This window comes from Miniopterus natalensis, chromosome 3, assembly GCF_054644295.1.
Source record: "Miniopterus natalensis isolate mMinNat1 chromosome 3, mMinNat1.hap1, whole genome shotgun sequence".
NCBI lineage: Eukaryota > Metazoa > Chordata > Mammalia > Chiroptera > Miniopteridae > Miniopterus > Miniopterus natalensis.
Genome location: NC_142083.1, coordinates 1,247,555 through 1,270,014, shown reverse-complemented (window position 1 = coordinate 1,270,014; position 22,460 = coordinate 1,247,555). Strand labels below are relative to the sequence as shown.

General features: G+C 47.1%; 1 protein-coding gene across 4 annotated transcripts in view; it reads right to left on the bottom strand.

The window, feature by feature from the left end:
* Positions 1-21,711, bottom strand: part of SLC38A9 (solute carrier family 38 member 9) — a 44,272-nt gene extending 22,561 nt beyond the window's left edge. Inside the window, exons 1-7 of one of the 4 annotated variants that reach the window (XM_087815248.1) lie at positions 21,582-21,711; positions 17,011-17,157; positions 5,303-5,435; positions 2,715-2,836; positions 2,525-2,588; positions 2,168-2,261; positions 485-655 (exon numbers count right to left, since the gene is read on the bottom strand). In XM_087815248.1, coding sequence (XP_087671374.1) covers positions 485-655; positions 2,168-2,261; positions 2,525-2,588; positions 2,715-2,836; positions 5,303-5,435; positions 17,011-17,123 — 697 coding nt within the window. In that variant the 5' untranslated portion in view covers positions 17,124-17,157; positions 21,582-21,711. Of the gene's footprint in view, positions 1-484; positions 656-2,167; positions 2,262-2,524; positions 2,589-2,714; positions 2,837-5,302; positions 5,436-17,010; positions 17,158-17,974; positions 18,236-20,378; positions 20,471-20,544; positions 20,694-21,581 lie in introns of those variants that run through there. The other 3 variants (XM_016199789.2, XM_016199791.2, XM_016199786.2) reach the window with 3 other exon arrangements.
* Between the last annotated feature and the right edge of the window lie 749 nt (positions 21,712-22,460).

Here is a 22,460-nt window from a genome sequence, read left to right as displayed (position 1 = left end):
AAACTTAGAAATAGTTTATATTCATTAGAGAATTTGAAGGAATATTATTTATTCAAATATTAGTTTTTGGAGCCCTGGCTTGTGTGGCTCAGTTGGTTGGAGCGTCATCTCGTGCACTAAAAGGTCTTGGATTTGAATTCGGGTCAGGGCACATGCCTAGGTTGCAGGTTCAATCCCTGGTTGGTGTGCTTACAGGAGGCAACCAACCAACCCATGTTTCTCTCTCTCTCCCTCTCCCTTCCTGTCTCTCTCAAATCAATAAAAAATAAAAATTAAAAATAAATTAATTTGGAAATGAACATACACATTATAACTGAGATCATAACCATAGAAAACAAACCAAATCAAGTATTTTTTCAGAATTACAAATAGTACTTTTTACTGTATTTATTCCAAGTCCAGAATTTAAGGCTGAAACCAAAACATTACAGCAGTTATTGTACCTGAAAGCAGCTGTGTAAAAGCATATGATCTGGATACTTACTAAAAATAAACTTTCCAGTGTTAAAAAGAAAATTAGACATGAGCACCCAGTAAACGATCATTGCTCCAATGAGAGACACCAAGGAGAAGAGAAGGCTTGACCACTGCCCGAAAGAGCCAAAATAATATCTGCAGACATCTGGATACTCCCAGGTAGTGGTGTCCACTGACGCTGCATAAAAACAAAAGGGAAAGCCTAAGATTGGATGTTAATTATATATTCCATGTTCATAATTTGTTTTCCCAAACTAACTTAAAATATTTAGTAAAAGATTATGAGCATTACACCACTAGATATTAGACCAAATTATCAAATAACAGAGATGGAAACATTACAGAACAAACACACGAGAAGAAACGTAGGTCAACGAGAAAGATAACCTGGAAACAGGTGACAGTAGAGTAACATTTTGTAATTAACAAAAACGAGTGACAAACCGAAGCTGGACAACGTCATCCATAAAGAAACAATACACCAGCCAATAATACCTGGCTCACGTAAATAATAACACGGAAAACAGTCTTCTTGAGTCATACTTTATACCACACACGCCAACTTGAGTTTCAGACAACTGAGTTAAGAACTTAAAAACTAAGTTACAGAAAAGTTAGAAGACGTTGTAAAAACAGCATGAAGTTTACCCTTTCTTACCACCTGAAATACAACGGAAAAGACAGGCAGATAGGAACAACCTCGTGTACTACAAAGCCATTCGAACACTGAGTGGGGAAAACAACGGGAAATAATGATAACAAGCTAACGGCTACCTCGTGTGAAGAACTGGAGGATCCCTGAGAGCACCAAGGGACTTGTGGAGAAAAGGGCAACGGATATGAACAAATAATGCAAGTAAGAGAAAATTTACCACTGCTTAGTAGAGACAGAAAAAAGCTGGACAAAGCCTGGCCTGTTGATTCATAGCTGCTAAGATTCGATGAGATGACGTGTCTATTTTGGTCCTGAATTGCTTTAAAACAATCCAAGAAGGCATTTCCCTGGTCCAGGGTGCACAGAGATCGGGGGAGGAAATGTGTTGGTACAATTTTTAGAATTCACTACAAAGGACATATGGCTCACGTTTTCATACTTTTCCAGTTATAATTTCTACTTTTAGGAGAGTCCAACATTTAGGTCTTTCGGTTGGGATAGGTCAGAACAAGGCACCGTTAACTGGCTCAGTGGCTGAGCGTCAACTCATGACGCTCAGGGGGTCATGGTTCGATTCCTGGTCAGGGCACATGCCCGGGTTTCAGGATAGATCCCCAGGAGGGGGTGTGTGCAGGAGGCAGCCGATCAATGACTCTGTTTCATCATTGATGCTTCTATCTCTCTCCCTCTCCCTTCTGAAATCAATTTTAAAAAACATATTAAAAAAGAACCATAGACTTCTCAATTTAGCTCTTACAAATACAAAGACCTTATTTTAAAAATATGACTTTTAAAATTATTTCTTAGAAGGAAATTAACTCCAAAGTGAGCGTATTCTGCAAAGAACTCCCCGTCTCTCTGAATTTCAAGGGTAGCCCCATCTGTTCAGCCTGATGCTAGGAAATAGAGAAATCAGAGAGTAAATCAGGCACAAAACAGAGAGTTAACATGCTCGTGGAACGTACACACTAGTGATCTCCTTCAACAGGAAACACTTATTAATACCAATCTGTTCTCACTGGGGCTAATTCTTACATATCATGGCTCGGGACTTCACTACTCTGTAGCAGCAGTAAAGTGTTAAAAGGCCCATCAGCATGATGACACATATTCCAGTAGTGAATCCGGCCTGCGTGAAAATAAAAATACAGAAGAACACACACCATCACGTTAGAAGGAATACCTACGCTGCCATATTACGCTACCCTAAATAATTATGATAAAGACCTGACAAACAATTATGATAAAAATCATTCTATTTCATGTAAAATTAAATATAATCATCTATTTTCTTTAAAAAATTGATGTAGATTTATTAAAACCTCTATTGTAAAACTTAAAACATAAAAAGAAAAAAAAATCAGGCTAAAATTACGCTGGAAAATGTATTACCTGCTTTATGCCCCAAGGAATACTTAGTATAGATGTTCCCATCATGGTATTCCAAATCATAAAACTGAAAACACAGAGCAACAGCAGTAAAAATGTGAAGCTTTACTCCTCACACAGTTTAATCAAGACAGAAGCCACCGTAATTTTCATTTACGCGCGTACGTCACACTGCGGCCGCAGCCTCACTCACATGGTCACCACGCTGCTGTTCTTCCCGTGCCCTTCGCAGCAGCTCTGGAGCCTGTAGGCGGAGCCCAGCGGGCTGTACACGTATCGCTCCTCCGGCGCTGGGACCACGTGGTCGGGGGCAACCTGGCGAGACAGACAGACCTCAGGGCCAGCAAGTGCGCAAAACAGGGCACGTTTCCACGTATCATGAACAAGTAACAGGATTTATCCCCGATCAGCAATCACAAAATTCTCTTTTAAGTGTAGTGAACACCCCCAGGAGCAAGAATTTAAGGACTATTCACAATAAAGAGTTCACCTGAAAGGAGCCTGAGTTCCTAGAACACGCAGCTACCAAGACATTCCCCCTCGGCTTACGGGGGGGGGGAGACTGAGATTAGGAGACTACGTGCAGCAGCCTTGGCCTCAGCTGAGGGGAATTTCAGGAATTAAGGGGTCACTGAGCTCCTCCGTGAGGGCTGGTCTGGCAGAGGAGGTAGGAAACTGGACCTGCTAGGAATCGAGGAGTCACTAGAGGAAAGAGAACACTAAATACAAACTATTCGCATGTTTGGCAGCTGAAGAAAAAGTGAGCCGAAGTGGCTTAAGGAAAAGGGAAAGCGAGGACCCTGACGAGGGCGGGCGCAGGCCAAGGGAGCGGCCAGCAGAGGCAGAGGCGCAGGGAGGACTGGGCAGGCGTCCCTCTAAACGCACTCCCGCCCCGCCTCCCCGCAGGCCTCCCAATCCTGCCTCCTGTCTCGGGGGAAACAGTTCCCTGGTGGAATCCCGCCCATCTCCCCGAGGACAGTCACTGAAAACGCGGGGATTCTCAGGCAGCGATGCAGGTGGATAAACACAGCCACTGAACACGGCCGTGTCATGCTGCTGATTGTAGATCACGGCTGATTCGCTCTGGTACACCACAGCCGTCTCGCAGTCCGTTAACAAGGGCTCCAACCTGGCGCCAAGGCTGACTCAGTTTCCAGGAACCTACACACCTCAGGCCGAGACTGGCCCAGCCGGTCCCGCTGACATTTGCTTCCTAAGCAGAGACCGCAGGTGGTCTGACTAGATCTGGAGATGCTGGGACACTTCTAGCTCCCCACGGGGCATACATAACCCTGGCATGAAACTAAGACTTTATCACAACCACTAGGGCAAAGGCCTCGCGGAGGAAAGAGTGAAGCTGGGGATCATCCCTTCCAGAATACTCGAAGTCCCTACCTCGGCTACACGAAAGGAGATCCCAGCACTCCCCAAAGCTTAAAGTGAGATCTGCCTTTGAGTGACCAGCCCTGTCCCTGCCCCGCAGCAAATCTAAACAATGCTGGCTCCCTCCCCTTTAAAAAAAAAATGTTTTCATTGATTTCAGAGAGGAAGGGCGAGGGGAGAGAGAAACATCAGTGATGAGAGTGTCGTTGATCGGCTGCCCCCTGCACGCCCCCAACCCGGGATCGAGCCCACAACCCTGCATGTGCCCTGACCGGGAATCGAACCGCAATCTCCCGGATCCTGGGTCGATGCTCAACCGCTGAGCCACGCCAGCCAGCCCCCTCCCTTTTTATTATTACCTACGACTGAATCATTACCTTTTCTCCCAGAATGTTTCCATTTTTCTTTAAGCTTTGAAGTTTCTGAAAATCTCATAACCAAATTACTTATAGAATTTTTTTATCCTAAAATAATAATGCAGATTTCAGAAGATGAACAGTCAACAATCTATGGACCCTGGGCCAAATCTGATCTTCACCCTAACTCTTCTTCACAGCCCCCTTGCTAAGAATCACTTTTGTTTGTAATCATAAAGCAGAGCAAAGAGAACACGTGGCAGCATGCGGCCCGTGGAGCCTGGACTGTCTGGCATCTGCTCTCTGGCCCTGGTTTCTGACCTATGAAAGGACATTGCTAAATAGGAAAGTATTGCATATACGTCCGTACATACTTCAGTTTCCCACTCCTGTAGAAAATTCACACAAACATTTTTCCCTTGCAGCTTCCCACTTAAAAATTAAACAGACTGCCCTGGCCGGTTTGGCTCAGTGGTTGGAGCTTCGGCCCACAGACCAAAGAGTCTCGGGCTTGATTCCCGGTCAAGGGCACAGGCCTCAGTTGCAGGCTCCGTGCCTGGTCGGGGCGCGTGTGGGAGGCCACCAATCAGTGTGTCTCTCTCACGTCGCTGTTTCTCTCTCCCTCCCTCCCTCCACTCTCTCTTAAAAAAAAATCAATGGAAAAAATACCCTCGGGTGAGGGTTAATTAAAAGAAATTAAACAGACTAACCAGAGCCTGTTCTTACTCCTCTACGGCCTACACTGCTTCAGAAGCAGCTTCCCCTCCTCCAAGCTCTGGGTTGGGGATGAGCGGAACTTAACCCAACAGACCCCTAGGCTGCTGTCAACACGGGCGATTGTTTAAATGCCAGGCTGCGTAAGAACGGACTCGCCTGGACGGAAGGCATGTGCGGGTGCACGACTGTCTTTGACTTTCCATGATGCCATCCTTGGAACGTGACCAGCAGCAAGTTCAACCACCGGGAGCTGCCCCGGCGCGCCGGGTGCTGTTCACTGTTCATGCAGCCCAACCTCAGACAATCAGCAACCCGCCAGCCTTACCAGCGCCCTGTCCGCACAAGCGCTGAGCCGGCTGTAGTAATGGATCCTCTTGTTCATGGCGGAGGCACAGTCGCTGGCCCTCTGAGTGGCATCATTCACACTGACGATGTTCGTGGGCTCTATGTAGAAAGGCCTAGGGGAGGGAAAGGACACTTGACAAAGAACGTTCAGCCAGAGCGGCCAGGAGCCAGCCGCCGAGGAAAATGGCATCTTGTGCCCCATCAGAAAGGGGACACACCAGGGTGAGGCACTGGCGCTCACGTGGGGAAAGGAAACGACACAGGGAGGCATTATCCTAGCCACAGAACTGAGCTCCTGCTCATAGACCATTACTTTGAACACCCTGCTTTAAACTTAAGACATTTAGCCACAGAGGAGATAGGACAGAAGAGCCTCAGTTGGTTGTTAAAAAGAAATATAGCAGCTGTCAGTTTTCAACAACTCTTAAGACACAGCTCTGAATATTCTCACAGAAAGCCTCTGGCGCTAAATCAGAGAAATCAGAGACTAAAATGTTCCCGTGCTGAACAGCCTGGCCCCTCCTTCATGGGCTGCGGTGGCTCCCCGTGACAAACAGAATTCCTATCTCCTGGGTCACGCACTGGGGACTGGTGACCGCAGCCGCCTCCGGGGAGCTCATCCAGAGGACCCCAAGCGGAACACGGCGGCACAGAGATCCCCCGTGTTTGCCGCCTCCGACTTTGCTTGGAATTCAGTGATATGCCCTATTCTCCTATCTCCGCATGTGCTGCCTTCTCGTAACTGTGTCCCCAAAACTGCAGACTCCGCGTTTCAGCCGTCATCTCGGTTGTTAACCCCTTTGGCGCCGTCCTGAAGCTCCCTCCGTCTGTGCTCTACGCAGCACCCGCAGCCCAACCAGAAAGACCAGGCAGGGAGGCAGGAAGGGCGGCCCTCCTCGCCGATCCCAGGTCCCCGCGGTCACACACGATTCTGGACCCAACTCTAAGGAATTTGCTTTTCCAGGTTATACACAGACCCAAACAAGGCGGGGGAAGGCCAGGGGTTTTACCCTTTGTTCCGTATTAAGTCTCCACACTTGTGGTTCTGAGAGATGCTTAACGTTTATTAAAGTATGTTAATCATTTCTGGAGACACCGTTAATCTAATCTTGTGGGAAGCACTTGAAAAACCAAGTGCTTCCCACAAGATTAGAAACTTTGGTTTCTGCCATTTTTCAACCCTGTGATATTAGGGGAATTTGAATTATAGATGTCAAATGGAGTCTTGTCTCTAGTTGGCCTACAGAATCTGTGAATCTCTCTTATTATTTAGTCTCCACCACAGCACTTAAATACGGTGGATACTCTCTAGTTTAACTGGACACGTGCCTAAGTGGAGCCCTCACTGGGGCAACCGTGTGGATGCCGAGGCCGACCTGGCACACCACCTGGGCAGAGACCTGCTAAATGAAGTCCGTGGCGTCCGTCACTCTCAAGTGGATGGGGTCAGAATGGACGGGTCGGAAGCAGGATAAACTGTCCCTGCCTGGAGACAGCTGCCAGCCCCGAGAGTTGTGCTGCTCTGATGACTTACGTCTCCACAGTGGACACTCGGTATTGAAAAGCAAGGTAGAAACATTTATGTCTAGGAGACAGTGTAGTCAGACCTGGGGGGTCACACTCCATAGGGCGCCCTTCTTGTTTTGCAACGATGATTCCCTCCAAAGTTCAGGGAGGAAGTACAGCCCGTTTTTATTGTTGTTAATTCTCACCTGGGGATATTTTTTCCATTGAATTTTTTTAGAGAGAGTGGAAGTGGGGGGAGAGAAAGAGCGAGAGGGACATTGATGTGAGAGACACATCGACTGGTTGCCTCCCACATGCGCCCCCCTGGGGATTGAACCTGCAACCCAGGTACTCACCCTTGACCAGGAATTGAACTTGCGACCCTTAGGTGTTGGGGCCAGGCTCTAGCCACGGAGCAGCACTGACCAGAGCTCAAGAAGGAATTACAGCTTTAATGCCGACTAGGGCAGGGACTGAAACTAACTGGCTCACTAACAGGACTGACAAGCACGGCACTGGAGAGAGAGACGGGTGTTCTGCGTGGAGCCTGTTACTCCGAAATGCAGTGGTGTTAACGTGGGCCACGCGCTGGCCTGTGGGCCGGCTGATAGGCGCCTGGGAGGCACTACCTTCGTGGCCGCCGGCTCGCACAGAAGTGTGAACTGTGCAGGCTCAGCTGGCCCGGGGATCAGAGCTCAGAACGACTCTGAAAGTTTTTCTTTTCCAACAGTTTTCATCGAGATGCCGTGTGCCTGTTCAAACAAATATTTGGGAATCTTTTCAAAACAGATTTTCTTTAAAAATATACAACTCAGCATATTTTAGCTGAATTATTAGAAACAGATGCTTAACGCTTCATCGGAGAGAGCAAATATATAACTTGTATTTCTAAACTGAACTTTCGCTGGATCTGAAAACACTTTTAAAATTAATAGTATTATATGAAGAACGCTATTCAGAATAAAGGGCTTTTGGAATGTGGGCTTTTTCTTTTGATGTGTCACATAATTGCTCCTTCTCAATGTTGCCTCCCACTTGAAATGCCTCAGCTGCCCCACACTGAAAATAAATTACGAAATTTCATGTAGAAGATATATTTGTCTCACATAATAAATATTTATGGTCATGCTACAGAAAAAATGCTTTTAACATTCAGCAAGATTTAAAAAAATATTTAAAATGTGACTCAAAATCCCATATTTTCATTTAACAAACTTATAAACAAAGAAACCTTATTTCTACCCAACACCTTTTCTAGGTTCCACTGCTTAAATTCCTTAAAAATTTTTGGCTTTTACATCTGTCTCCACCCTTCTGCTGGCCAGTTCTGCTCGTCTGAAGCTTAACAACAACCCATGACTCTCATACCCAACCTGAAGGCCCTGGGCTAAAATCGCTCTTTCGCATTCCTGGGGGCAGAAGCACTCAAGCACCTGCTAGACTGGGGCAGTTTGTTAAAAAAGGAGAGAGAGAGAGAGAGAGAGAGAGAGAGAGAGAGAGAGGGAGAGAGAGAGAAGGGAATCAATAATAAAAAAATATGAGGCAAATAAACATTCAGAATAACAGACCCACTGTGCTGGGCTCCACCTGCCTGGGGAACCCCGCACGTCTCTGCCAGGCTGCGCCCAGTGCTGAGGGCAGAAAGGAGGCCAACCGGCCAGTTCCAGAATCTCCCTGCTGCAGGAACATCACCAGTGCCCTCGGGCGGCTGCCCTGGTTCCCGCCTCCCCTGATGCCCACACAATGTCCTTGCTCAAAGCTCTGCTCCGCACCCCAACTTCACCCACTCTTTCTATTACGGTTCATTAACTTAAATTGGTTCTCAAATCTATCTACTTTTCTGTAGGTTTGAAATGTTAAAAACAAGCACTTGGAGGAGAAGTGACAGAGAGCAAAGTCCCATAGCTGACGAAAGGGGAAGCAGCAGCTTTCAAGAAATCAGTTCAGGGTGGCGCCATGCACCCATTAGAGGCTGTTCAGGGAGAGGAGGGTGGTTGTGTGAACGAGAGGGGACCCATCAGGGAGGACCCATCAGGGAGGCCCTGGTGGCTGGGCTGTGAGCCTGTGAGTGGAGTGGGAAGGGCAAAGCCCGTCTGAACTGGGTTCTGGAGAGCAAGTCAGATATGGTGAGTGTGCTGATCCCTGAGAGCAGTGCTCTGTAAAAATGAACGAGGGAAATGGAGTGGAAGCTGAAGGGGGAGGTCGTCCTGAGCACCAAGAGCTCGCCAGTTCCATTCCCGGTCAGGGCACATGCCTGGGTTGCGGGCTCAGTCCCCAGTAGAGGGTGCGCAGGAGGCAGCCGATGGATGTTTCTCTCTCTCTCCCCTCTCCCTTCATCTCTCTCTAAAAAAATTAATAAAAACATCAAAAAAATAAAGTGCAAATGCTCATGAAATAAAATAATAGAAATTACTACAGAAACACAACTTGGATGACAGTATCAACGCTGAAACGAAACTCACAGAATAATTATGCAGTGTGATTCCATGTAAAATAGGTGCAAAAACAGGTAAAGGGAATTCCGTATTTAGGGACACATGGACATGGACTACTTGGAGAAGTAAGGAAATGATCACACCAGTGTCAGGGGAGTGGTTACCTGCAGGAGGGAGGGGGGGTGCCTGGGGAAGCACATCAGGGCACTTCTGGGGGGTGGGCTGGATGGGTGTTGGCTTTATAATTATTTAAAAACTGTACGTATGTAATGTGCACACTTCTGTACATATGATATATCATGCAGTAAACTTAAAAAACATTAACAATATGTTTTTACATATTGTTAAATATTATTACATCTTATAATTAAAAAAATTTTTTTTTAATGCTTCATAATGTACATAAGTGCAGAAGCACATGGACTAATGTGCAAATGCACACGCACACATAGCTATATGCAGTCCCAACTGTTCAATTTATTATTTTTTAACTGATAAGGGTGGTATAATGAGAAAGTGAATGTTGATAAACACTTGATTTAAGATGATCGGCTCCTTAGCTTCAAATGCTAGGCTGTTGCTTAGTTGCAAGTAAACATCTTCATCAACAACATACGGACAAAGAACTTGACCTGAATATTCATTCTCAGGCCAATATATCTTAATTAAATACAGATTTTTGCTAAGAATGAATTTCAAATTCTTTTAATATAATCCACGCTTTCAAATTTTGGTTTTAAAAAAATCTATAAATTGTTTTAATTCTACTTTCATAAAAACAATCTCTTCTCTTATGGCTACAAAACGATCAGCAGGAGAAATGCAAGGGGATTGGTTTGGTTTTGTTCTTACTGTCGGCACTAGAACGAAGCTAAAAGAATTGTGTAAACGCCAGGTTCAGATACAGAAGCACCTGTAGGTAAACAGCAACACAGCAGTCCTCCAGTTTCCCCCCGGGTGATGCGAAATAGCGACCCAGCGCTGCTGGATGACTACCATCCAGCTAGAAGCAGCTCCCGACAGGACTGATGGACCTGCTGAGTGACACTCAACAAAAAACAGGAGGAATGTGGGAAAATCCCCAGAGGGCACAGTTCTCCAAGCAGCTCCTCCTTTTAGCCACTTTACGAGAATGCCAAAATAAATTACAAACTGTCTCAATTAACTTAAATATAATAAATTATTAACTTAATACTTTGAAGTAAAGAGCTTGTCTTAATTATGAATCAAGGGTAGGCTTCATTCTGCGATGTCCTGCCAAAGATTGCTCTCCTACACAAATCTATCAGAAGGATTTCTAGAAAAAATAAAATGTCCAGTTTCCCCACCTATTTCCCATTAAAAAAAAAAAAAAGCAGGAAAGAAGAACAATGCGTTTTAACTAAAATTTCCTTTCCTTAAAAACTGGAAAGGTAATTTAAAAAGGTAAAGAATTCATTAAGTATGTACAGAGATAAATCCTATTTTTAATAGATACATGTGATTCTTCCAGTGGACACTACAATTGCTTTCTTCACCATCTTAACTCAGTAACACAGAGAACAAAGCTCATCCCCTCTTCAGACAGATCTCCAAAGAAAAGGTGCCAGTTTTAATTCGTCTTCCCTCAAGTAAGGGAGCCTCAGGAACCTTTGCTATGGCCTCAGGCAGGCGGAGGAGCCGAGAGACACCTGCTTTGCCCCTGGGAAGACACTAGCAACAAAAGGGCTGCACACCGTGGTCCCTCGGTGACCACGGCTCTGTTAGCAACACACAGGGCTGCTCCTGCAGCAGCTGGGCCGGGCATTCTCGTTGCTCGGCCGCCCGATTGCAGGCAGAACAGACCAGTGGAGGCGGGAGTCCCGGGAAACCTGCCCGGCAGCCGGGTCCAAGCAGCGAACGTCTACTAACAGCTGATACTTGCCATTGTCAGTGACTGATTTCTTACCTTAGGTGACTGATTTTTTTTTTTTTTTTTAGCTTCAGAATTTCCATTTGCTTCTTCTTTTATCCAACAAACATTTTCCATGAATTTGGTTCATTATATTTCTAGCCGGTGCCAAAATTCTCAACCTTATTTTAACTTCCTTGAACATATTAAACATAGTGCTATAAAGCCTATTTGTGATACTCCCTTACCTGGATCACCTGCCAGTCTCTATGTAGATTGAGTCTCTTAATTTCCAATCCCGTGGTCTCACCTCCTCTAGCCTGGGTATTTTTGATTAAGTGCCTGGCAATGTACTTATGGAACTGCGGCATATGGAAAACACTATGAGTAACTTGAAGACTAGGGTAATAATATTTTCATTAGAAAGGGTTTACATCTGCTTTTGGGAGCCAATCTGAGACACTTAGTGATCCTAGATTCCCTTCATCCAGTTTGGGTCATGAGATGAGTTAAAGTTGAGCTCAGTCCCCACAAGATTCTATTTCAAGTTCACTCATATTTCTGAGCTTACAGAGCTTAGGGCTTCTAACCCAAAGTTTATATGGTGCCTACTCTCAGTGAGGCTTGGATTCCAATTTTCCTCCCTCCTGCCTTGAAGAGCTGTCAAAAGCTCAATTTCTCAGCCTCTCAGCTAATTAACAGGACTGGCAGGCACCCTGGAGAAAGTGCTGGACTCCCCTTCTGGGCTCCCTTCTGTTTCATCTTCAGCTCTTTATTCCTCATTGTCTCACCAGTTCCCCCAGGTCTCTCTCTGAGATGGCTCAGAACAGGCCTGGCAAGATGAGCTACTCCGGCATGTGGATTATTTTGAGCTAAAGGCCATCGAGACCCTGAGGGCTCGAGATAAACTTCTGCCCACTTTAGCTACCTAGAAGAATTTAAATTAGGGGCCTTGCTCATGCTGTCAGTCCCAGAGATAACTTTTTATGGCAGAGCAAACATCTAATTACTGAACATCTGCTGTATGGTCCTGTGAATGGCCCTCCCCCCCTGAAGCCCCCAGGCACCTTCCCTCATCCCCAGCTCAGAAGGTCACGGGTGCCTCCTCATAACTTCCTGTCTCTGACTCTCATGTATGTGAGGTTCCCACATACACGTCTGTAATTTAATTTGGTCATTTTCTCTTACTAATCTCTCTCGGGCAAATTAATTATTGGATCAGCCAGCAGAAACCAGAGGGGAGAAGACAGTTTCTTCCTCCCCCACAGCCAACTGTTCATACCTTTTCCTCCCAACAAAACACACTTCTGACTTGGCCCTAAGAGTACCCGTCAAACTCAGCTAGGATACCTCTGTCTCCAGGCTTCTCCAAATGATGTTAATGTGGGGGAAGAGGGGGGAGAAAATAAAGCACAACCAGCTAATAGGCAAAACAGAAGCAAATAGCAAAGTCAGAGAGAACACAAGAACCAGGCAAGCAGATCCCGGTGCAAGAGGGCAGGGAAGAGAGGAGGAAGGAAAACGCAAGAACCTGTGAGTCGGAGAGAAGAAAGGGTGCTGAGAGGACTAGAAATCAGATCCCTCCTGTCGTACGTGCTTAAAGCACCTTTCACCCGTGGCCGGGATTGTCTTCTTTAAGCATTTAGCAGAAAGAGTTTCACTGGGGAGAAATAACGCGAGAGGTGAGGGAAGCAGACTGAAGGGGGAGATGGAGAGGAGGAGGGGAGGCGGAGAAGCAGCAGGACCATCAGCAAGTCGGCCCCCAGCTCCAGGGCGCTGGTAACGGTCAAGGCCCTCGTCCCATCTACTTAATGTGGATGGCAAGTTCCTCGAAACACAGTTCTTGCAGCTCTGGGCATCCACCCTCCTCAAAAAGCTACTTTTCTTTTTGGTTGCGGATCTGTGTAATCTCCAATATGACGCCACGAAGCCTCAATAATCACTTCCAGTCTCTCTTGCTGAGCTGGGATTTACCCTTAACAGGACAGATACACTTCTCACTGCTTTGTTTTTCACTCTCTCTCCTAGAACCAGAGTCCACTGCTACTCAGGGACAGTATCACTGACCAATGAACATGAGAAAGGCCATTGTCCAGGTGCACCAACTAGAGGCCATTCCAGGGGTCAGAGGGTGCGTAGCGTGTTTGAAGGGCACCAGGAATGCGGCCTGTTTTAAATATCTACCTCACCCCACTGGCTCACCAGAGCACTTAAAACGTTATCATTAGAAAAATCTAACTTGGTTAGACGTTTCTATTCTAGGAGTCTCCACATTAAAATGCAAACAGCCATGGAAAGTAATAGATTATCTGCCATCATAACACTAAAGAGACAACAAGGCCCTGCAAGAACAGGACAGAGGCATACTGGTGACTGAGGGGCAGAAGAAAGGGCGGTTTACAAGGCATCGCAGGAGGAAGGATTCCCGAGGAATTCTGTCCCTGGGGAAACGGAAGCCGAGGCTCCGGGAGCATGGAAGGAGTTAGAGAAACTGAAGGCGCTGGCAAACCACCCAGCCAACAGCTTCAGTCTGGGTGCAGCTGGCTGCACGGATACCCCAGGCCTCAGCAGAGGTGAGGCAGTCCTGAGCACCAGCTCTAGCTGCGGCCCCCAGAAAGCCTGAAAAAGCAGGAAAGCACCTCCAAGACCACCGACTCCAACGCAGCATCAAGCACAGCAGATGCCTAACCCTTGTCCTGCTCCCACATTCCTCACTCCACCCAAACCCGGGAAAACTGGTGGGGGATTGGAGGAAAGCCATGCTCAGGGAGCGGGACTTGTGTAGTTTGCAAAGTTCCCCAATGATCCAAATGATCAGCTCCTTCCTCCACAGTGACAGTGTGACTGGAACCCAGTTCCACCAAAAAAATCAGACCCAGCACCTCTTTCCCTCCATTTGAATTGACACATGGTTTTCACGCCCCCTTGTGGGAGAGAAAGAATTAACCACAAGCTATACTGAAAGTAAATATCAGATGCTGTTTTCTATACTGTTAAAAAGCAACAAATAGGCCCCAAATGATGTCACTGCTGCTAAGTCCCACTCAGCAAACCAACTTAATACCTATCACTGCATCTCAGCCTGTCCCACGGAGGAACCTTTAACCAGTCAGTCAGGAATCACCTGGTCAACACCAGGGAGGTCATCACCGGACAGACCCCCGCTTTCCTGAAAGGAAGGTTACTTTCTTGCCTAAAATAACTTACTCTCTGAGAATGACTCCCTCGTCTTGTGCCCTTTCGGGCTATAAAAGCCTTCCACTCACACAGCTCCTCAGAGTTCCTTCTATGAGCCAGACAGGATGCTACCCGGTTCACGAATCATTGATAAAGCCAGTTAGATCTTCACGTTACTCAGTGCAGTTCTGTTGTTTAACAACTCTGACAGCTGAAGACAGTTTTCCAAAGTGTGGTTCTATGTAAGATGATTTCAGGTAGCACAGGACAGATGCTATTTTAACGATCTGGTGTTTATCACAATGCTCATTAGAAAAAATTATAGGCAGTACTTCAAATTCACCATTTCACAAATATGTGAAGATGAGGCTAAATTAACCCTAATTTTTAAAAGTTAATTCTTAAATAATACACTGAATTATAATATTATACAGGTGGTCATGGGATATCACCCTAAAATGACTCCAGTTTGCCCTGGCCGGTGTGGCTCAGTGGTTAGAGAGTTGGCCTGGGGATTGAGGGTCCTGGGTTTGATTCTGGCCAAGGGCACGCACCTCGGCTGCAGGCTCGATCCCCGGCCTGGTCGGGGGGCACATGGAGTCAGCCAGTCGATGTGTCTCTCTCACATCCATGTCTCTCTCTCTGTCTCCCCTCCACTCCCTCTGAAAGGCAATGGAAGAAGTATCCTTGGGTGAGGATTCAAAATAATAATAATAAAAAAATAAAATGACTCAAGTGTCCGAAAGAGTTGTCTAAGCCGGGTCTTCCGATGGAAGATAAATTCCTCTCAGGGTGTTTGGGTTCTATTTATGTATATAAAGTGGAGTGATTCACATTTTAATAGAAATAACAATGTTTTAAGGTACTCCTAACTCTTTTCTTCATCAAATAATAGTTTGTTTTCAACATCAATTATTTCATAGGCAAATTAACATTCAATACTGCTCAGTCTGTCCAAATATCCGCCTTCCTTAACACATGCTCACCTGGGTGGTTACCCCATGATTGTAAATAGTGGATGCCCTCTCATTTTGACAAGTTTCATTACAGAAAATATATTTCCATTTAATCTCCACGGTTGAAGGAATTCTCCGAGAACCATTTGAACTCCTGTCAACATATTGCCATGGAATGTGCAGTAATGACCTGTATTCTATTGTCACAGTGGTCAATTATTTATCATAGAACTTAGAGGTTTCAAAGAATCCTGAGCATTTAACCCACATTCATTGGTTCTTGCAGTCCCTGATGTTGGCAGGTACAATCCAGGACATCTTTCAGTCACTGAGCGCCAGTAATTAGCATGACAGATAAATGCCATCCCTGGTCACCCCAGTCACCAAAACACTTCAGGACATTTGTGAAGAAATATGAGCCATGGTGTTGTTAGAAAACCTTCGGTGACACCTCCTGGTAAGATCAGGAAAGTGCAAGCATGAAAACTAAGTGTCAGCGATTTGGAAGAAAATTCTTTCAAGAAATGCTACATTATCAGTGCTCTTAATGGTCCAAAGGAAAATTTTGTATGGAGGGGAAAAACACTGATTTTGATGACTCCAAAAAATGATTTCTGAAGAATCATTCTAAATGCAAAGAATCGGAGTAGTGCCCAGCCAGGCATGGCTCAGCGGTTGAGCGTCAACCTAGGATCTAGGCGATCGGGGTTCGATTCCCGGTCAGGGCACATGCCCGGGTTGCGGGCTTGATCCCCAGTCGGGTGCGTGCAGGAGGCAACCGATCAATGACTCCCTCATCATTGATGTTTCTCTCTCCCTCTCCCTCTCCTTTCCTCTCTCTGAAGTCAATAAAGATATATTTAAAAAAAAAAAAAAAAAAGAATCGGAGTAGTAATATCTTAACTGACATACCGTTTCAATTTTCATTTTTATAGTTGTACAAAAGACATATGACACAGGACAAAATATCAAATAAGTCCAAGAGTTCCTTCAGTAAATAAAAAATAAAACAACAAAAAATTAAGCCCTAAAAGAATACTGCATCAGAGGTATTGGCAGAAGTTTATCTTAGTGTGACAGATATAAAAACAGTGCAACTTAAACTCAGCACCTCAGATTTGAATAAATACTCTAAATCTTACTTTAGGTCCCTCAGTAGTATTTCAAAGTTTCCCTCATGTCAATTTTGCATGTTCTTAAGGCTATTTCTATGTATTTTATCTTTTCTTCCATTACATTTTCTCATCAGAATGCTATTTATTTTTGCCTACTTTATAAACAGCCACCTTACTGGATTCTCTTACTATTTATAACAATTTTTTAGCATATTCTTTTGGGTTTTTCAAGTATGCAATGAAATAACTTTTAAACTCAAACCTTAAACTAAGCTGGAATTCAAGCCCAGTGAAGGTCAGGATGGTGTATTGCTTTCACTGTTCCATCCTTAGCACCTAGCATATTACCTTGCATGGAGCAGGTGATCAGTATATATTTGTTAAATAAATTATATCAATGCATCTTCATAAAACTAACCACTTCCCAAAAGAGATGTTGAGTTTAGTTGAAAAGTCAAATATAAATGATGAAATAGTATTCATATTTATTCCCTCCACTACAAACATACAGATCCTGTAAGAAACTGGGTACTTTATAATTAAAGCAACATATGTTTGATTATAATTAGTTCTATTTTAATAATTAAAAACCCTAATTATGAAATAAGTGTTTTATTTTAAACACATACCTTTTGGATCTTAGATCTGATGAATCAAACTGGATATTCATGGGTCCAGGTTGTACTTCATCATCTACTTCGGGGATGAGAAGCTGCCTAGAGTCGCTGTCCATATTTGCCATTTTTCTTGGACTTTAAACACTGAAGAAGTCAGTCCTAGGTAAATCAGAAAAGATAGGTAATTTAAAGTTTAATTAAAAATTATTTCACTATTAATAAATAATGCATTTGCATGCACAAGAAACTGGAAAAAAACAGGAATTTGCTGAAGATATCTTAATGCAGCATATGCCTAAAACATTTATTTTATCAGAAACTTGCTAAGTTGAGATGAAGTTACTGCTTATTTTTCAGCTTAATTAAAAAAAAAAGACCAATCCATTTCCAGTAATAAAACAGAGTAGGCTATTTGGATTCATTTTTTTCTGCAGAAAACTAAAAATACTGGGTAAAATATTAAAAACATTTTTGGGAAATTTCCAAAAACAGTGAGAAAAATCAGGCAATCTGTAGGTAAAGTTAAGGAACCTAGAGAGGCAAATAGCTTAAGGAGGTTGCTTCTGCTCTGAGGGTGTTTGCTCTACCAGGGAAACTTGGGCTGAAGTTTTCAAGGCCTTGTGAAGTATCAGGGAAATAGAAGACAAAACCCAGATTCGCTCAAAGTGAGGAATGACTGTCCTAAGAAGTCACCCCCTTTCCCTACCTACCAAAATACGGCTGGGCTTGCATACAGCTTTCCCATCAGATTAGGGGTTAACAGGAAGTAAAACTGCTTCACTGCCTCATAAGGGAACTACACACACATTTTCTTGACACTGAGCAGTGTGTGTGCATGTGCACCTGGGCACACACGTGGTGGGGAAATGGTATTCACCACCAACCACACCTCATGTGGATTTGCAAAGAGGCCAAAGAGCATTCAAAAGACTTCTAGGTAACTGGCAGAATGTCAGTCTTTTCTGTGAGGACACACCTCAGCCTAGGCCCCAAAGACTTGCTGACGATCTTTCAAGGACAATGAATCGCACACAGTCAAAAATACACTAAGGAAATAAGGCACTATTAGTAAGAATCAGCAGAAACAACAGCAGAAATTCATCCACAAAAACTTCAACTACAGGGATTATCAGAATAAAATTATAAAGCAGTATGTTTCCTATGTTAAACACAGAAAGGAAAAAGGGCCCATTTTCAAAAAGTAACTTAGCATGTTTGAAAGGACCAGAGTGGCCCTGGCTGGGTGGCTCAGTTGGAGCATGTCCTGTGCACCAAAAGGTTGTGGGTTTGATTCCGGGTCAGGGCACACACCTTGGCTGTGGGTTTGATCCCCTGTTGGAGTGCCTACGGGAGGCAACTGATCAGTGTTCCTCTCTCTCTCTCTCTCTCAGTGTTTCTTTCTCAGTGTTTCTCTCTCTCAATGTTTCTCTCTCTCTCAAATCAATAAGCATATCTTTGGTGAAGATTTAAAAGAAAAAGAGAAGGACCTACCCAAGAGCTGAAATTGAGAACTCAATGAATGGGTATAAAAGCTGATGAGAAAATGAATGAAGTAGAAGATTAAATCAGAAGAAACTATCCAGAAGTGGCAGAGAGGGAGGAAAAGACAGAAAATGTGTAAGAGGTTGAGAAACAAGGAGACAGAGTGAGAAGGTTTAACATGCATGTAACTGGAGAACCAGAGAGGAGACAGCAGAGGCAATATCGGAGGAGATAATGGCTGAGAAATTTCTAGAATTCATAAAAGATAACAATCTGCAGACTCAAGAAGTTTAATGAATCCAAGCAGAATTAATAAACAATATAGTATAGGTTTGGGGGAAAAAAAGAATTAAAATTCCAGACCAAAAAGAAAAAAGTCAAGTGAAGGTCTTGGAATTAAGGTGTTCAAAGTCCTTATGTTGTCCAGATCAACATTACACTCTGATGTGATGTATGTTATAATTTTAAGGGTAACTACTAACATAATAGAAAACAGTGTATAACTTAAAATCCAGTAAGGTAGGAAGGAGAATGATAAAAATTAATTGACCTAAAAAAGGGCAAGAAAAGAAAACATAAAAGAGGTAGGACATAAAATATATAAGATTCTCCCATTCTTTCTAAGTCATGCTAATCAGGCTGCTTCATCACTACACAAAAGCTGCTCTTGTTAGATCACCAATGACCCCCAGATGGATGACCCCCAGGGTCACTTCTCAAGCTTTCACTTACTTCCCCTATCAGAAATATTTGCCACTGGGCATCACGCTCCTCCTAATAAACTAGACTCACTAGGGCTCCAGGTTTCCTCTATACCTCTCTGGTCCCTCCTCCTTCTCTGTCTCGTTTACTGTCTGCTCCTTGCCTCCCAGACTTCCTAAAATCGCAGAGTCCCAAGGTTCAGTCTTCGTCATCTTCTCTACGTACCATATTTGCTGATATGGAGGAAGTTTTAGTGGTCTGCATAGAAGACCACAACATTCCCTTAAGCCAAAGCCTAATCCAGGGCAAGGCCCCAACTCTCTTCAATTCTACAAAGGCTGAGAGAGGTGAGGAAGCTGCAGAAGGAAAGTCTGAAGCTAGAAGAGGTTGGTTCATAAGGTTTAAGAAAAGACTCTGTTGCCCAGCCAGGCGTGGCTCAGCAGTTGAGCATCGACCTAGGATCCAGGCGATCAGGGTTTGATTCCTGGTCAGGGCACATGCCCTGGGTTGCCGGCTTGATCCCCAGTCGGGGACGAGCAGGAAGCAGCTGATCAATGACTCTCTCATCATTGATGTTTCTATCTCTCTCCCTCTCCTTTCCTCTCTCTAAAATCAATAAAGACATATTAAAAAACAAACAAAAAAACCTTAAAAAAATTTTAAAAAAGACTCTGTCTCCATAACATAAAAGTGCCAGGTGCAGCAATGATGTAGAAGTTGCAGCAAGTCATCCAGATCAGCTAAGACAAGTTGCAGCAAGTCATCCAGATCAGCTAAGACAAGTAATGAAAGTGGGTAAACAACAGATTTTCTATGTAGATGAAACAGCTTTATATTGGAAGAAGATGCCATCTAGGGCTTTACTAGCCAGAGAGGAGAAGACAATGTCTGGCTTCAAAGCACAGGTTGGCTCTCTTGTTAGGGGCTAATGCAGCTGGTGACTTTAAGTTGAAGCCAGTGCTCATTTACCAACCAAAAATCCTAGGGCCCTTAAGAATATGCTCAGTCTACTCTGCCTGTGTTCTACACATGGATCAACAAAGCCCAGATGACAGCACATCTTCTTAGAACACGGTTAACTGAGTATGTTAAGCCCACTGTTGAGACCTACTGCTCAGAAAAAAAAGGTTCCTTTCAAAATATTACTGCTTGTTGACAATGCACCTGGCCACCCCTGAGCTCTGATGGGGACGTACAGTGAGACTGGTGCTGTTCTCATGCTAGCACGTCATCCATTCCGCAGCCCACGGGTCAAGGATTATTTCAACTGTCAAGTCTCATTATTTAAACTATATTTCCTAAGGTCACAGCTGCCACAGACAGTGACCCCTCTGATGGATCCAGGCAAAGCAAATTGTAAACCTTCTGGGAAGGATTGGCCATTCTAGATGCCACTGAGAACACCCATGAGAAGAGGTCAACACGTCAACACCGGCGGGAGTTTGGAAGAAGCTGATTCCAGGGGTCACGGTGGACTTTGGGGGGAGGAAGTGACCACAGAGGCGGTGGGAACAGCAGAAGGACCAGCATCGGGGCCTGGAGGCGGGGCTGGCTGCTGCCATCCCTGATAAAGCCTGAACGGACGGCGAGCTGCTTCTAGGGGAGAGCGAGGACAGGGCTCCTCCGGGCGGAGCCCCTCCCGCGAAGACGCCGCGAGGACCTGAGGCGACGCCGGAGGATCCGCACGCGGCGTGAACTCGCTGATGGAGCAGGGGCGGGGCGCGAGGGCGACTGCAGCTCTCAGGGAAGCTCTCCCGTGGGCGACCGCGCCAAAACCTGCACCGCCCGCCACAGGGAGGCTGCGGAGGGGGAGTCAGCCGGGGGCCGGGGCCACCCTCCCTGTTGTAAGAAACCGACACCGCCGCGCCCGGATCGGCCGGCGGCCGGGCCGCGGGGGCGGAGAGACCACGATCCGCCGACGGCCCGGGGGCGCTCAGCGCCGTTTAATAATAAAGCTCTTTCGGTGGCGGCGGGGACACTCGGACAGACCGCTGCGCCCTCGGCAGGCACCGCACAGCGGGCCCAGGGCCCCGGGGTCGCCCGCTTCCCGGCGGCCGAGGGAGGCCGCGCGCCCACGAGGCCGCGCCCTCCGCCCCGGGAGCCCGCGCGGCCGGCGCGCCCCGCAGCCCCGTCCGCAGCCCCCCCAGGCCAGGGGGCGCCACGAGCCCGCGCCCCGCAGGCTCCGGGGCCGCGCGCGCCCCCCTCCGGAGCGATGGCCGCCGGCCTCGGCCCCGCCGCTCCCCCGGCAGCCGCTGCTCCGCGGTGCCACCGGGAACCGCGCCGGCTGACAGCCGGGGCCGCCGCTCGGCCGTTCCGCCGGCTCAGCCCCTCCGCCGCTTCCCCCGGCGCCCTCCGACCCTCCCGTGAGGCGAGTCGCGGGACCAGGGGTCACCATCTACCTGAGCGGGCCAAGCCCTCGGCCTCCCGCGCGGGCAGGAAGGCGCGAACCCTTCCCCAAGCCCAGGAAGTTGGGGCGGCCTGGCTGCCCGTGCCCTGAGCAGGAAAGGGACCAGGCCTGGCCGCGGGGGCCGGCGGGGAGTGGAGTCCCGCGGCCCGGGGCGGCTGCCGCGGACTACAACTCCCAGAGGCCCCTGCGACAGCGACTCGCTCCGGGCCGCGGGGCCGCGCCCCAGGTCTGCGGCGACGGGCGGCCCAGGTGCGCGCGGCTCGCCCGCCCCGGGACCCCGCGCCCGAGGCGCCGGCCTGGCGGAGGCGCGAGGGCCCGCAGGACCGGGCCTGCAGGAGGGCGGCCGCCGCCCGAGTCCGCAGAGCCCGCGGCCTCGCGAGAAGGCCCGACGCGGCCTCGTCGGGCAGCCGGCCTCCGGGGTTCCTGCCGGTGGAGTCGGCGCCCGGCACGCGCTCGGCCCGCGGACGCCGGCGAGGCCGGCCCTCCCGTCCCTGCCCCGACTCGCGGTTTCCTTTCCGCTGCGAGTGTGCTGGCGAGTTCATCTGGGGCGCAGAGAGGAGCTGGGGCCGTACCCCGAGGCCACCCGCGCCCCGGCAGCGTCCGCGCGCGTCGTGAGCTCGAGGCAGGTCAGCACCGCGGCCCTCCCCCTAGGAGGCCGTGGCTTTTCTTTAAAAATCCCTGTCTCAGGACAGGGTTGTCCAAGGAACGCGGACACGGTTAGACTGCTAGCCCGCGCGCCGTGAGCGCGTTGGCGTGTGACTGCGGGGGCGCGGGGCGCACGGCTCGGCCGGAGGCCTGGCCCCTGACACCAGGACCGCGGGACACCGCTGACCCTCGGCGGGGCTGCTTTCTGGCCAGGACCCTGTGTCCT